Here is a 17,258-nt window from a genome sequence, read left to right as displayed (position 1 = left end):
AGGTGCAAGAGGTCTGATAACGAATCCCATGCTGGCTCAAAAGCTCGCCAAAAGATATATCTGTATACTTAGTACCATTGTCGGATTGTAGAACACGAATTCGTTTTTGGTATTGAGTGCCCACCATATTATGAAATTCCTAAAATGATGTACATACATCACTCTTTTTGTTAAGTAGAGACACCCAAGTCATTCTAGTGCATTCATCAATAAATGTAACGAAGTAGCGAGCTTTTGAAATAGAAGGAAATTTTACAGGACCCCAAACATCAGAGTGAATAACCACGAAAGGTTCTGAACGTTTATTCAAACTTGGTAAATAAGAAATACGATGACTCTTAGTCAATTCACAAGTCTCACAATGAACATCCAAATCATTCAGAGCTGAAAAAAGATGTGGTTGTAATTTTCTAATATAACCAAAGGACAGATGTCCTAGTCTCTGGTGCCATAAGCATATAGTTGCTCGAGATTTGTCTTCGCTACTAGTTTGATTTGCCTGATTGAATTTCGGTCCCCCATTTTCTGTCAACTCCAAGTAGTAGAGTTTGCCCCGTCTAATAGCATAAGCAAAAATCTTCCGAGTTAGAATGTCCTGAAAAATACAAAACGAGGGCTAAAAAGTCACAGTGCAAGCAAGAGTAGAGGTAATTTGGCTAACAGACAAAAGATTATACTTAAGGGAAGAAACAACAAGGATAATATCTAATGTGAGAGTATTGGATAAGATGACAAATCCTTCTCTAGTAATAGAAGAGGTACTACCATTAGCTGTGGAGATAACAGATTGAGAAGAAGGGAGAATGGAATGCAACTGACCGGAGTCCCTTGTCATATGATCAAATGCACTTGTATCAATAATCCAAGTATTATTCTTAGAAGTTGCAGAGAATACAGATGCCTTAATTACCGACAATACCTGGATGGACAACGTTTGCTGTAGGCTATGATTGGTCTTCTTCCTTAGATGTCACCATATTTTTCCCTACAATCTTCTTTCGAGGTTTCTTTGTGAAGTCCCACCACTCAGGATAACCAATGACTTCATAACATTGCTATTTCGAATGACCTATTTCACCACAATGAATACATACCAGGCCACCAGACTTTCCAATTGATTGATTGTTGCAGTTTTTCGATGAGTCAGACGATGATCCTTGTCGAGTTTGGTTAGCCAGCATAGCTGAACTCTCAGATATTGGACGAGAGCCTCCCATTATCTGTCTCTGTTGATATTCTCTCCTGACATATGCATATGAGCTTTCCAAATCGAGTTTTGGGTCTTTTCGTAAGATTTCTCCACGGACCTAATCAAATTCGGAGTCAAGTCCACTTAGAAAAATATGAACTCAAAGTCTAGCCATCGCGGAATGCAACTAGACCACCCCTTCAACTGTTCTTCTTGAGAAATAATCCTATGACCGATTTCCTGGAGAATAGCAACAAGTTCATTATAGTACGTTGATAATGGTCGACCATTTTACGTGGTAAAAAAGGATCTCTGATTTAATTCAAAGATACAAGTTTCGTTCGATCCATCATAGAAAGTTTTCGATACAGCCTCTCATATTTCCTTGGCTATGGGGAGACGAATAAATCACTGCAGCGACGGACTCATTGAGTCAATAAGTCAACTCTCACTTTGTGATTTTGGGTAATTCATGTTCCAAGATTGGGATCTCCAAGTGCAGGTTTTTTCGCTTCTCCAGTGAGATATCCTGCTTTGTTACGAGCGCCAATACACATTTCCATGAGTTGAGATCATAATGAGTAATTAGTCTCGTCCAGTGTGATGCCGGTAAGAAACACAGAATTGTCTTGGTGGACAATAATTTGTGGTGCTGGTGTTGGAGCTGGTTCGATTGCTACGCCTGTGGTGATTGTCATCGCACTCACAACAGATTTATGGTGGTGACTCTGGTGTCGTACGCTCTCGAGGTCACGGCCTTCGTCGAGGACCGTCAGTTGAAGAAGATGACTGGGGTAAAGAGTAACGAGAGCTTGATCGTCTTGTCGATAGAGAAAGCAACGGATACAAGGTCCTTGGAGTGGCTGATGAAGCGATCGGACTACGAGTTCCTTGGAATCGAACCCGCTCTGATACCATGTCATATCATGGTTTCTATGAATAATATGAATTGAATTATCTTCTTCCAGTCGGGTGCTATATATAGATACAATTATATCCTATATAAAAGAAAAAAAATCATATTCTAAAGAAAACTAAATATTCTTATATTTACAAGGACTAATTATAAAAGCAATCATACCCCATATACAGCTCATGCAGACAAAAACCATTGTCAAAGGATCACTCACAAAAGAATCTTGATTTTCATGAAAATAAAGAAAAATGCCAAGAAAATAAATCTTGATTTTCAAGTAAAGAAAAAGGAAATAAGTTGAGAAAGATTGTAATAAAACCTTGAGAGATTTTTTGCAATGCATGCTAGATATGGATAGGGATATAATTTCAAGATATAAGGTATAAAGTACTATACTCAAAAGAAAAGGAGTTGTATGTGAAAGGCCTAGATTCTTAATTAAAGAAGAGAGTAAAAATTACCCAAAAAGAAATTATATAATGAATTTTTTTTTGGAATCCCTTATGATAGATAACTCATCTAAGGGAAAATCCCAATTCTCTCACCACAACAAGGGTTGGATGTCCAACCCTCCCTATTTATATAAGTGGGTATCTCTCTCTTTTCTCACATGTGTATAGAAAAAGTTTTCTTTTTTCTTTACGCTTTTTTTTTACAACTTTCAATTTTAAACTTCTTGATCCCCAAGTAACCCAAAATTAGAAATATAATCCACTTAAACTAGAAACACAATCTTCTTTGGAATCTCCCAATTTCAGAAACTAAATTCCTACCACACATTCCTTAAATAATCCTAACTCCACTTTCTAAATCCATAATTAACCTTAATTAAAAACTAAATCCTATCAAAATTAAAAATGAAATCCTAATTTATAAACTACCTTCCCATGTGATGTGTGTGTGGTCCCAAGTTACAACTACTATGGTAAGATTAATATAAAAATGTAAGCTATGCTGTAACACCCAGTACTTTTTAGTACTTGGGTGTTTCCCTGAATACTTAGCTTACTGAACTATTCACCTTCCTTCTAGTCAAAGTCTGAGAGTTAATCAAAGTCTGAGAGTTAATCTGAAGAATGGACCGTTGATGAACAATCCTGAAGCAATCTAATCGTTGGATTTCAATATGTCATTGAACTTCAAAACTAATTTATACCACACAATTCGGATCATTTCACAATTATTTAACCAATCATTGGGTGGCTCAGGGGATGCCAACCACAGAGAATAAATAACAACCCAACCCCGGATGGAATCACACATCTGAGCCAAGGCCAAGAGTCATTTCCATAAACTGTCACCTAATCTCACAAGTGGGATCACTTAATTATAAAAACAAGAAGCTAATAAAAGTCTTATAAACTTGACTAGAAGCCCTAAGAACCATTGATGATCAAACTAGGTAATGATCTGACCGTCGGATTTTCCTAAATCAAAAATCTAAATTAATCTAACGGTTAGATTTCAGCCTCGACCATTAAATCGCAAGAATTATCATTCAAATTGAGATCTGCATAGATTTGAAACTTGAAATCTTTATATGGAAAACTAGTTTCTCAAATCCCAATTATAATAAAACTATATAGGATCCTTAATTAGATAAATCGAACAGTGTAAAATAAATTTTGGGACTTGGATTATCTAATCCACCGTTCATCTATTCCCAACTTATATTTACACAATCAACTGGGTGACCTCAATGTGAACCATCAAAATACAAATTAAGAATCTATGAACCACCAAAACCAATTATTGGGACCTCTATTATCATTAAGGAATAAATAATGATAAAATAGACCGTTGAATAGTTAATGATCGACACTTAAAGTCAAAATTTGATTGATGGGGCCCACATAATCTATGGAACTACCACATCATTGGAAAAACGTCTTAATTGGATAAATATAGATCTCTGAACGGTGTAGATCTGAGGATACTACCATGTAGACCCCACTTTAATGTAGCGTGTGCACCTGCGGAGGTACTCCCGCAGTTCACCAAACCCAAAAGTGAGTCAACTCGAGTTTGACCCGAGCCGTGCCCGAAGAGGAGACTTCCGCTTCCTCTTTCATTTTCCCGCCGGTCACGATTTAAACGGACGTCGTCCGTCTGCTCGGATCTTGGCCCACCATTATTAGTCGGATAAATGATCCGATTCGTTAATCTTGTGTGGAAAGAGTTTCCGACCAAAACGTTGGAAATTTCATACTTTGAAGTTCCCACTTGTGCTCACAAGCTCATCTGCAAGTCGAGTCTCGTGCGGCCACTATTCTGATAACAGAAAATCCGTTTCTTCTATGATAAGCTGGCGATCCCTGTGGAGTATTTTCCTGTTTTCTGAACCGTTGGATGCGGATCATCCCAGCCATTCATTTGAATTCTCCGGATTAGGGTTTTTCCACAAGAGTAAGAGAAAGCGAAGGGAATCTTTCGATTTCGATGGGCTGGTACGATCTCGGGCGTTCTCCTACTTTTAAAAACCTCTTTAGGCCATCCTGGGCGTTGAGTTTAGGGCATTCTGAAGCCTCATTCACGTTAGTTAGGAGATCTCATCGGAGATTTCAATCTCTCACGAGATTTCGTGTGGATTCCAAGTTTCTTATGAACCACCAGATTTTTCTTCGTAGTTGTTCAAAAGGTGGGTCCCACAGTGATCATTAGACCAATCCACGCCGTCTATGATCAATGGACCATAGGATAAACTGTTGAATCAAAAGTCATCATGATCAGCCCCAACATCTTGTGGTGGGCCCCGTTTTACAATCCTGGGCCGAGTCCCGACTTTGTTTATTCAATCAGCGAGGAAATGAACTAAGGAAGAAAAAGAAGGAAGAGAAGAAGAAGAAGATCAGAGAGAGAGAGAGAGAGAGAGAGAGAGAGAGAGAGAGAGAGAGAAATTGAGTCTAGTTGAGTCAACTCAGTGTCTGGGTCCTGAGTTTGTAACGTAGAGTTGAGATAGATGTATCCAGTCTCCGTAGCTGGATGTAACTGAAGAGAAGAAAGAGAGCAATAGAAGGAAGGGAACGAAAAAGAAAGAGATTGAGAAAGAGAGGGCAGGGTTGTTGTTGTTGATAATTTGTCACTGGGTTAACCCGGCCAGTTCCTTCAAGTTCAGTCCAGATCGGACCTGGTTTCAGGTCTGTGTTAATTCAAATCTCACCATAAGTTTTGCTGGATAGTAAATGTTCAGCCAACCGGAGATCTAGTCTGGGTTCAAGTTGTCATGTTGCTGAGTTCGGATTTGAACTGAGTTTTAGCAGGTTGTGTCGCTTGGGGCCATTTGACTCAGTTCAGCCACCGAGTTTGGTGTTAGAAAGAGTTCTAATTTTGGGGTTAATCTAGTTCAGTCACATAGGCAGCTAGAGTGTGGAGTTCGAGTCACGATTGGGTTCAAGTTTTGGGTCGAATTGACTCGGTTGAATGTGGTATGTTATCTCTCCAATCTCCTATGGGATTCAAATAACAAATTAACTTAGATTAATGAGTTTTGATTTTCTAATTGTATGTAGCAATTGAAATTTCCCAAATCACAATGATATTATCCACCTATTTGATCTAGTTTAGATCAAATTGGTGATGGTTATTGAATCAATTTGAGGTACGGTTGTGTCTAGAGCCTATTGATTACAGTTCAATCAAAAGTTAATGTATTTTAATTTTATAATTTAATGTAGGAACTTAAAATCCCTGAATTCATGTTCCTTAATTAAATCTATATCCATTTATAGTTGAAAGCGGATTGAATCGGACCTTTTAGGTACGTAAATTCACATAGGTTGCCATTAGAATTTGAATTAGTGCTAACCTAGATTTAATTAATCTTTAATTTTAATTTGAATGCAGGGAATTCATTGTTCACAAATCTTCACTTAAACATATACACAATCAAGTTGCATAAGTCAGGGTGAATTCAACTTGAAGGTAAGGATCAGCCTTCAAGCTTTCCTACATTATGGTAGTTGGTTTAGTTCATTTATTTCTGTTACTTTCTCAATATAATATTCAGTGAAATGAATGATAAATGTTAGTTCCTATTTGAATAATTCTTTATCTAGGATTGATTCTTAGATTTCTACTCCAATATTCTAACATGTTATGGATCTCAAATTTCTCTATTCTAGTTTAAGATGAGTACTTTGCATGTATATTTGTTATTGATAATGTATGCTGAAATAGTTGTGGCTTGTTGTGCCTCTTAAAGATTATTGTATGGTATTATGGCATGTTCCTCGAACTAATGTCCATTTGTGAAATGGATTAAATGAAAATTGGGTTTGTAGACTTACCACCTCATGGATTATTTGTGCCTATGTAGCTTTTAGGTTGACTTATTTTTGTCATGTCTTATAATGGAATTTTTGCACAATGTGGCTTTTGATGGACTATTTTTGTATAAACTTTTGATGATAAGCTCTACATGTTGCAATATGATAGGTCGTTAGTTATAGAGGGTTATATAAATGGAATAATATAAATCTGTTATATTACAATTACTATCTAGAACCATTATAGTATATTAAATTCCTACTTGTTAAAGCTTCATTAGCCGGGCATAGTGGTATGGGATACCATGCTCGAGTTGTCGGCTTATGTTAGGTGACGAGTCCTCCATTGTAACCTTTGGACTTCCTAAAAATAGCTATTTATAATTAGACTAATAATAGTTAGGCTAATCATGCACATTTCATGGCATACAGGTGATATCGGGTGGCTAATCTAGATATTGTGGTAACACATACCCTTTATTAAGTTATTTTTACTGGCTTCCAGACCACCGTCAATCAACCTAATTTGTGTGAGCTAGTCTCCTGAGTCCGTATTTGTTGTACTTTCACTAGTGGCTAGCCACTTGAGATTGCATGTGGGTTTTGCCCCACTCATAGGTTTTTGCCCAAAGCCAGCTATGTGCATCCCCAGGCTGATATGAATGTGCATGTATTCATGCATTTAAACAAAAGCATCAATCTGTATTATTTAAAATGATGTACTCTAATGAATTTGCCTTATTATTATAACAATCATTATGAATTGGTTGTTGTAGACTTTTCCTAAAAACTATTCTTAATTATTATGATGGTACGGTAAATCTTGGGAGCATAACTCACAAGGATAGCCATCGATGTTATCGAACTATATTCAATTAGTGCAAGAGACGTAAATGATGTTTAGGTTAGTGCTCATGACGAGTTGGATGATCTTACGGCTTTAGATTCTAGATTTCATTGATATTGATTTTGTACTTTCATGTGTTTGTAAGACTCGAGTCATTAGGTTGTATAAGCTCAGTGGTCAACCACTTAATATTTCTTGGGTATTTAAATGTATATTCGGACTTTTCCCTTATGCTCGATTTGTTTCTCTTCCGCTGGTGTACTCACTTAAGAAAAAATATATGTATATTGTGAAATATAAGCTATCTTCAAAGGTTAATACTCCAGATTTTGGAAAACAAGTACTAAACTTGGGTTACGAAATCCAAGACATTACATATTCAATGCACCGTTTAAATTATATTTGGATGGCTTATTTGATAGATGTCATGAATTTATAAAATGAACGGTGGGAAGAATTTGTAAATGTGAAGTAAATGAATGATTAGGTAGCCAATGAGGTGGGTTAACTAGAGAATGGTTAAGAATCATGAATCAATTGGCGGTTGAGGAGATGTAAGGGTGACATGGGTAAAGGCATGTGAACCATTATAATTCATGGTGTATGGCTAGATTAATGTAGGATGATGTGATGGAGACATGAACTGTTAGATTAATTTATATATGTAGGTGCAAGAGAATGTACATAATACATTTTGGATAACTGATGTATAACCGGTTAAAATCAATAAAAAGGTTATAATGATTGGGTGGTTTGATGGTCAAGTGAATGGTCGGATGGCTAGATCCAAGGGTCATTGAGTATGTGGTTGAATGGTCTAGTGTACATGAAGTCGCGTGGTTCAAAGTGTATATGCCTTAAAATGCACTTAGGTTATTAAAGTGATGAATATCTCATGATATAGTCATTGGATCGGATTTCAATGGTAGAAAGGATTCATGTGAAATCAAGAAGTAAAGTGATCGGTTTACTTTATTAGATAGTCAAGTATATGGGCGGATACAATGCTCTAAGGTTTGGTTTATCATGATGGGGTAGTTTGCTATATGATACGCACTGATGGATTACAAAGTCTAAGGTTACTAAGTCATCTCAAAGGGTAGGATCGGTGAAAGATCAAGTCTATAAGCTAAAATTCATAAAAGATGGTCAATTAGGATATATACAGAAATAAACCCAAAAATACAAAAATCTTAAAATAAAGCCTAACTATCATAAGGTTGAAAAAATAAATTAAGGTTAGCTACCATTGTTATGGGAAATGTAGTCCGACCACTATCAGCTCGGCTCAGTAATATCACCATTATTGAAAGTAAAGTAAAGTTAATATCCGATCTCATAAAGACGGTTGTGAGCAATACGAAACGCCAAGCTTATGTTCAATAATAACTCACTAAAGGGGAAGAAATCCATCAGAAACATGGAGCAGTTTGGATCGAAACCCTCTCGTCCGACCTGAAGTGTCTACTTGTCACATCCCATCCATACCTGGATAAGTTATGTCATGCTCAGCCAACCAATGAGGCTAGGCGTAAAGCTCTAGACAGATTAGCCCGTCCTAGGTGGCTCAATGGCAAGCTGGGTTCAGACAATCCTCATTTGGAGAAAGCTTGGCTCGAACGGCCCTCAACCGACTAGCAAGGCTAAATCTACTCCAATAAAGCACGATAAAAGTAACTAACGCACGATCTTAGGGTAACTGTCGATTCCATCACTCGCGCGCATTCCGCCTAAATGGATAATATTGCACCGAGGATTGCGGGCCGCCTCGACTGGGAAGCATTATAAGGGGGAATCTGCATAGAAAGGTACGCAAAATCTCTCACCCAAAACCCCTCTACACTATCAGACCTAGATTCTTGGCCTAACTTTGGCATCGGAGGGTCCCCTGTATTAGCCAGGGTCTCCTTCGTCTCTTTTCTATGCAGGTGCTCAGCTGGACTAACAGCTCGTTCAAGGTGAACCGGATTTTTGTATCAACAACCACAATTCATACGACAAACCCAATCCAACATCTTAGTAACATTTATGGTTGCCCCAAACACCTCATCAAAGCCACCATCATGCTCAAGAACCCTCTTGAAGAGTGGTTAGGCCCCCTCAAGCCAGGCATTCCAACCCGATCATATGCATTGTCCCTTAAGTGCAAGAGGAGCCTTGCCAGCCTTTGCAAAATCTGAAAGATGTCAACCCTCACGAGGAAAGTTCAATGTCAGCCCGCACCGCTTCTACCCCAACGAGGCATTCCTACAAAGATTCCTGAGCATCAAGTCCTCAATCCATCTCCTTGCATTTTCATTGCTAATGGTTAAAAGAGGGTTTCATTCCCTTAAAATCATTTCTCATTGCTTATGGTTAAAAGAGGGTTTCATTCCCTTAAAATCATTTTAAAATCTAGGTGAAAACCCCCATAGTTAACCACGAGGGTAGTCGGCTTGTTCATTTTCCAGATGGTTTGCGCGTGGGACCCACGAATTCACCGATATGGGCAAGATGAAATGGTCCCAATTGAGTCCCACATGGCCCCTTTTGGCCATATGGGTGGGTTTTCCTCAAATGGCTTAATGAATGGGCTAAAGTTGGGCCCACGTTGATCCCCAAGTAGACCCCCTTGGCCGCGTGGGTGGGTTCCCAAGATCGAACATAATGAGATAGGTTCACATGCATTCATGGCCAATGGCAATACTAAAATGGCTCGAGGACTCTCCCTCTCTTTAATGAGCCCATAAGATGGGTTCACATGCTTTCTTGTCAAAAGGAGTCCAAAGAAGGCTTAAGGACTCTTTTTTTTGGTTGGGCCCATGAGTTGAGCCCACTTCATCCCCACATGGGTGGAGGCTCTTTACATTTGCTAGCTTCTCATGCTATGTACGTAGTCGAGCTTAGATAGGCCTACTTCCCCACATGGCCCTCTTAGCCACATGAATGAAGATCCCTCTTCAAAGGATAAATGGTGGGCTAATGTGGGCTAGTTGCAAAAGACCCCTTCTACTGCATCATGTTGGAACCAAGAAAGGTCCACTTTGTTAGGACTCCAACCTAAAGGGCCAATGTTGAAACCAAAATGCATTATGCTCCAAAGCTCAAGTTCACAAAAAGTGTACTTGGGAAAGTTCCATCTTTAAGAGGGTCCACATAAGTGAACCACATGCGCATTCAAGAGATTAAACCCAAAATGCATATAAGGCTTTCTAATCCTTTCAAAAGCCCACTTGCATGGATATCCAAAAAGAAACTAAAGTCCATTTTTGGTGGCTTTTAACTCTCAAGTGAGCCCACCCAAGTGGTCCACTCACGTGTCCAAAGGACTTTGGTTTCAAGTGGGGACATTTTATTTTAACTCTCAAGTGGGCCCATGCAAGTAGCCCACTCATGTCTCCAAGGGGACAAGCCCATATACAGTTTAGGGAGATTTTCTTTCAACTCTCAAGGAGGTCCACTCAAGTGACCCGCATACACACACGAAAGTTCAAAAACAGTTTGGTGGACTTTTCAAATCTCAAGTGAGCGGGCCCAAGGGTGGGAACTAAGTTTGAAAAAAAAAAGGTCCAAGTAAATGTGTCCATTCCACCACCAGAACGGAAGAAGCAAAAAGCCATCATGAATTTTAGATCTCAGAGATCCTATGTATCTGGAATATGTGTTATCCCTGGGAAGTAAAACAAGAAGATGTTTTAATTATTAGCATATGAGTTATTTTCGCCTGCGGAATAAATCTTTACATTTTACTTTAGAGATGAAAGGAGGAATGTAACCCTTGAGAGTCGCCTCTTTGGTGCCATAGGTGATGCCAAAGGACTTTCTAACTACACATGCTCTTGTCATTAGGCTGATGTTTTCAAAATGTGCGAATGTCTTATGTACAACAACTTTCCTAAAGCCCTAGTGTTACTTAGAGTAAATCAGATATTCTGGGTTCAATCCCTAGCAAAGTCACCTCTTTGTTGGTCATGATTTTGGATCGAGTAAATATTGCACTAGAAATCACATTCATTGCCATTCATGTATAAGACATTTATAAACATTCCCGTCACATTGCCATGCACAAAAATAAAAGATCACATGTAGTTAGAAAACCTTTATTACTATTATTTGGGTTCTTATTACATTCCAGGCCATGATTTACCATGAACCCTTCATTGCATCTCTTTTGGAATACCCTTGATTCTAAGGTAAAACATAATATGATAACAAAATAGTGATAAGTAATTCTATGGTGACAAAACGATTATATTTAATAAGAATATGCAGGAATGGATGCATTTATGACTACTCTTTAACAACCTTGGGATCTTCTATGTGATCCATGCTTCAGACTCTATGGCCTCCTCACATGGTGATTTATAGGGGTTGGGACCCTTATCGGTATTCACATTTCCAGTATGAATCTATGGTTATTCAAGGAATTCAGGATAATGGAATGTACGCTTGTCACGAATTAGTCTCCTAGACAAGGAGTGTCCACTGTATCTATTATCGAAGAAAGCATTATTCACATATCAAAGGATAATGCTAGAGCAATGTATATGATATTGAATATATAAGTTATCCACAAATCTGTGCTGGATTGGAGAATAACAATTATTCATCCATTCTTAGTGTATTTGAGACACATGGTAATGGCCACTGAGATAGCTTACTGCATTTATTGTCTATTGTTATAAAAGAATAGAGAAATGAACAGTTAATGCTAGAGAGGATATCAGTGGAAGATGGCACAGTTGGGCTATCACCTTGGTTGGCGTATCGGCCAAGGGGTTTTACTCCGGAGGGGTAGCGCGGCTTTTCCTTCAAGTTGCTCCCATGGCATGGTCATGCCTACACCAAAGATGGTGTATTTCTCCCACAACGCACTTAGAAAAAGCCATTCTATCCTTAGAGCTCTGAACTCAAAGGAAAGGAGGAAATGAAGAGACTAAGTGTTTAAAGAGAGATCCCCATGGGATACTTATAGATTTCCCCAAGGTCTGAATGATGGCATGATGCTCCTGCATCGAATAAGGGTCACACAATGCTACAAATGCACTCATTTGAAAGTTGTTCTGATGATGTGGCAAGAGTGGGGCTTGGGCCAATCCATGTGACATACGATGGCATGGACTTGGCTACAAGGCACACCATCGCGATAACAGGCCACGCCTTTGAACCACAATTTCATATATTCAGCCTGAACCTTTAAGCCACGCTTTCACAATTCTGGCCCATACCTCCTCTTGACATAGCATAATTCTACACTTTTTCGACTTGAACAGCAAGTTGCTCTTTTTCTTCTTTTTTTTCCAAGCAATCAGCTAGTGCAAACACTAAGGCAAGCAACAGGTCCAGACCACGTCATAACCTAATCAGATGGGTAGGGTGTCCACACGCTTTGTCATTTAGTTGCACACAACCTTAACCAAAGAAGGGCATCTATAAACATCCCACCTAGGATTAACAACTCAGTCGATGCAGTGCTTGAATACATGAATGGCTCTGATTCCCCCATCTCCAAATCGAAACCCCATCCAGCCTCTCGTGTGCCTAATCTGAACCCTTGAACCATACCTAAACCCAAGTCTAGCCAAAATCCAGCCCAAAATGCAAGCCAAATTCAGGCCAAATGCAAGAAAAATCTGAATCAAATTCAAGCCCAAGTTTTGGCCAAACTACAAGCCCAGACCCCACTAAACCTGGTCCAGCCCAGAAATCATAAGCCCAAAGGGGTGCTCAAGGTCCACCAAGGCTCCCGGTTCAATTTAGGGGCCACACACATGATGAGGGACACTTAAGGTGCCCCTTGCCATGTGGACCATTTCGCAACTCAAGGTGTGTTGTGCCCCCCCCCCCCCCCCAAATGGTTGTGCCTGGACTCTGAAATGACCAAAATGCCCATGATCCCTCCTGTTTTTACCACCCATACCATACCATTGGCCAATAAGAAGATGTCATATGACACTCTCATTCCCTCAACCATTCACAACCCTCCAAGCCACCATTTACCACCAAAATGTCATCCCCTCTACCTATAAATACCCCTACCCATTTCATTACAACATACACTACCACCTGATGTGAGAGAGGGAAGGCATCTACCTATCACATCAATCCACTAAGGGGGGAGAGAGAGAGAGAGAGAGAGAGAGAGAGAGAGAGAGAGAGAGAGAGAGCACATTCCAACCCATTGGCTAGTCTAACTACACCCAAGCCTCCCTATACGCCCAGTCATCCAATGCAACTCGAGTTTTCTCCTCAAATTTTGCAACAATTTGTCCATCAACCACTCCCTCATAGCCCTCCAATTGAATAACCCAAGCCACAAATCAAGCTCCATTTATCATTTTCATCATTCCACATCTAGTATTTGCATCAACGCATCTCTTCCAATCCCCCTGCTTCTCTGATATGTTCAAGTGTATGCTCTAGGTTTTGTCAATTTTCCCGGATCCTACCACACTAGAAACTCGAATTAGCTGGAGCATTTTTTATTTTCTTTTCATCTCTCTTAGGTAAAGTGGTGCTGGAGGATCACCTTGACAATCTTTCACTCCCAATCCCAAGCCAGACACCCATCATTTTGTTCTTCTTTTCTCTCTCTTAAGTAAATGGGTGCTGACAGATCGCCTCGACAATCTCTCACTCCCAATCCTAAGCTAGACACCCACCATTTTGTTCTTCTTTTTCATCACTCTTAGGTAAACGGGTGATGGTGGATCGCCTTGATGATCTCTCAATCCCAATCCTAAGTTCAACACCTACAGTTGTAGGGTGCTAGCCTGCGGTTGACTAATTAGCAGATATGTCCATTGCCATTTTCTTCCAGATATATAAGCGTTAGGTTAATTAATCCCTTAAAATCTGTTTAATCCCACAAAGTAGAGACCAAAATCACATGTGGACGGAGAGGGTCCCTAACACCTTCCTTTTCTATTACAGAGGTCCCTTACTTGGGATCCTGAGTCATAGATCAAGAATCATTATAAAATAGGGGACCCTCAAATCCTCTGGTTTCTAAAAATTCTGCAGAGGCCCGCAAGCACGACCCTTGATCTCTAGATTCTAGCCGACTGCAAAAATCTGGATTATTGGCTAGTGGTGTTTCTAAGTCAAATATTTCAGAGTTCGAGTGAAACCACAAAAGCACATGAACAAAGCCTGAAAAAGGCCCGCAAGCGCGACCCCTGATCTCTAGTGCCCATAGCTAAAATTCATATAATCGTTTAAAAGGTAGGGGATCATAAGATTCCTCAGGTCAAGTGACTCCTACAGTTGATTTGCTACCGTAGATTCCGACTAAGGGCCTCGGTGACAGAAAAGGAACGGATTAGGTACTCTTTTCTGCCTACACCATGTGTAGTCTCTACTTTACGAGATTTAATAGTTGTTGGGGGGATTTAATGGAATTTCAATATTATTACATCTAGTCGTGCTTCACAAAGTTCAAGACTCCAGGCAGACAAAAAAGAAAATAAATGGCACTTAGCCTTACTTCACAGGGTTTAAAACCCCGGGTGGGCAAAGGGAAAATAAGTAGCACATAGCCTTACTTCAGAAGGTTTAAAATCTTGGGTAGACAAGAGATAAAATAAGTAGCACATACCCTGAGCTACCTCCCCCTTTATTGGTCTCCTAGATCAAGCAGCACCTCACCATGTTGGAAATTTTCAAGGCACTCCAAAACCTTGGACTAACCCTGGATCCGTACCCCTCACCAACTTCTCTTGACCCTTTCATTTCTTTACCTCTGGTCCTTAGAATGTTAGTTGTTATGTGAAATTTGCAAACATTATTACCGCCCATCAATGATTAGGCTTATGTAAGGTTAAGAGAAATGATTGATAGTATAAAAAAAAAAAAAAAAAAAAAGAAGAAGAAGAAGCATGCCACGTGGACCATCGGTTTGTGGCCTGTCAACAGTGATGTCAACCCCCTACTTTCTGTTTTTCGTTCCAATAAGTGTTAGGTAAGCAGTTCTGTCAATTAAAAGCATGCCAAGCGGACCATCAACTCACCATGGGCCTGGGTTTTTCTTTTTCTTTTTCTACGCATGTTTGCCATGTATAGAAGGTATTTAGTGTCCCGAAGGGTCCGAATGTTCGTCTGGTATTAGCCAACCTTATTTGGGATGGATTAATCAGGTCCGTTGGTTGTTTCCGAAAGGTGTCGAGGACCATTTTGACCTGCACCATTTGGATTTACGATGCTTCGTGGGTTGGCTAAAAACAGTTTTATCATAGATATGCATGGTCAAGGTTTCCGAAGAGTGGATTATCGGCCAGGATTTGGTTTGCCAGGTTCTGGATCTACCGATCAGGTCTGTTGGCTACTTCAGTGACGTCCAAGGGTCCTACCCATTTAACTGGTTTGTATTTTCAACGGTTCTTGAGTTGCCTAGAGATGGTTTTATCAAAGCCCAACTGAAGCTTAAAGAGCAGTTTACTCTCGTTTTGGGTGGGACGTCTATATACTCCTAGGGTGGTCATGTAGCAAATGACATCACAGATCCAGACGGTAGTTAGATCGTCATAAGGCCGTGAAGTGCAGGGTGATTACCATCTAGATTCACTGACATTCCCGATTTAACTACCAATCGCGACGTGAATTGTGATTGGATACGCATAATGTCGTAGAAAGTGTTGGGGCAATCACAACATCTTCCATGAACTCTCATGATATGTGCGAGCAACTTCTTGTTGAGACAATCAACTAATGCCAACACCAAGGCAAGCAACCGATCTGGGCCACACCCAAGCCTGTCCAGAGGGAACAGGTGTCCTTTTGCATTTGGTTAAGAGGGGCATCTGTACCCCCCGCCCACCCCCCCCCCCCCCAAAAAAAAAAAAAACACGGGACAATCGATTACCGAAACTTGAGCCTTGGATGATCTCCAATCCCCCACAACCATCAACCCCTAAAAGCCCAAAGCTAAGCCCAAAATTGAGCCTGAAACTTACCCTGAACTAAACCTAGAACTAGCCCTTAAAAAACCCCTTTAGAAACCCCTCTAATGGACCCATGGTTAAAACCCTAAAGCATTATAAGCATATCGAAACTATGCCACGCAGCGCTTGTCAAGTGGCATAGCTTTAGTCTACAAGAATGGTAGGTGAGAGGGAGGCACAAATGGAAGAGAGTATCTAGAGGCAAAAGTCAACCCTTCTCATCTCTCCCCAAAATGCCCCTTATCCTTCTCCAAAATTATATGAAATGCTACCTCAAGGGCCAAGGGGAGGATGTGATGCAGGACATGAAAATTAAATATGATATGCGAGATTTCAGGCTTAAGATCACGTTAGTTCAGAAACAATTACACAAATTCCATATCCCACATGAAAGTCCAAACATTTAATTAAGGGGAATCTATGCGGGTCCAGGCCTACACATGATAGGACTGGAACAATAAAAAATTATGAACCAAACGATACTCAAAGATAAGAAATAATCATCCACACATGCATAGTAATCAGTCCCTAATCCAAGGGATTCACCCATTTCAAATCAAGGAACCCTAGGGTAAGAAAAGGGGCATAAAATTGGAGATTTGAGTAATTTAAGGTTAGGTTTAGGGATTTTGGGTGAAAGCGGAGTGAAAGAGAGGAGAGAGACGAACCAGAGAAGTACCGCACGCGTGGACAACAACAATGGCCCAGACGCACATGCGTGTGATCTCGGCCACATGTGTGTGGGGCCCACTATTCAGAAAAAGGCCACCTTGGCCCTGGTCGGCCAGGGATGGACTCCAAAACCCCCAAATCTCAACTCGATCCGATGTACGGTTTGTGCATGGTGCTCTGCCGAAATTTCAGCCCTCCTGTAGAGCCAGATTATAAAACTCTGTTGTGAGGAGGAGAATTTCTGCAATAAATAATTAATTCTAAGTGCAGATGATGGGGTGAGATGAGAAGAAGGGATGGTAGAAGGTAGGTAGTAGAGATGGCAATGGATAGGGGTGAATCGGGATAAATGTGGCTTCGCACCACGGTAGTTAACCCTTCGATGAAGGGAGGGCTTCGCACGCAATTAGGCTTCACAATTCAAAGAGTAGGAAAACGCAGAATTTTTATT

General features: G+C 40.1%; 1 protein-coding gene across 2 annotated transcripts in view; it reads right to left on the bottom strand.

Moving 5' to 3' along the window:
- Nucleotides 1–10,742: 10,742 nt before the first annotated feature.
- LOC131230201 (uncharacterized) overlaps nucleotides 10,743–17,258 on the bottom strand; it is an 88,125-nt gene continuing 81,609 nt past the window's right edge. Inside the window, exon 7 of one of the 2 annotated variants that reach the window (XM_058226008.1) lies at nucleotides 10,743–10,866. In XM_058226008.1, the coding sequence (XP_058081991.1) occupies nucleotides 10,841–10,866 (26 nt within the window). In that variant the 3' untranslated portion in view covers nucleotides 10,743–10,840. Of the gene's footprint in view, nucleotides 10,867–11,302; nucleotides 11,682–17,258 lie in introns of those variants that run through there. The other variant, XM_058226009.1, reaches the window with a different exon arrangement.

Source organism: Magnolia sinica, chromosome 17 (genome assembly GCF_029962835.1).
Source record: "Magnolia sinica isolate HGM2019 chromosome 17, MsV1, whole genome shotgun sequence".
Taxonomy (NCBI): Eukaryota; Viridiplantae; Streptophyta; class Magnoliopsida; order Magnoliales; family Magnoliaceae; genus Magnolia; species Magnolia sinica.
This window is presented reverse-complemented; position numbering and strand designations above follow the sequence as displayed.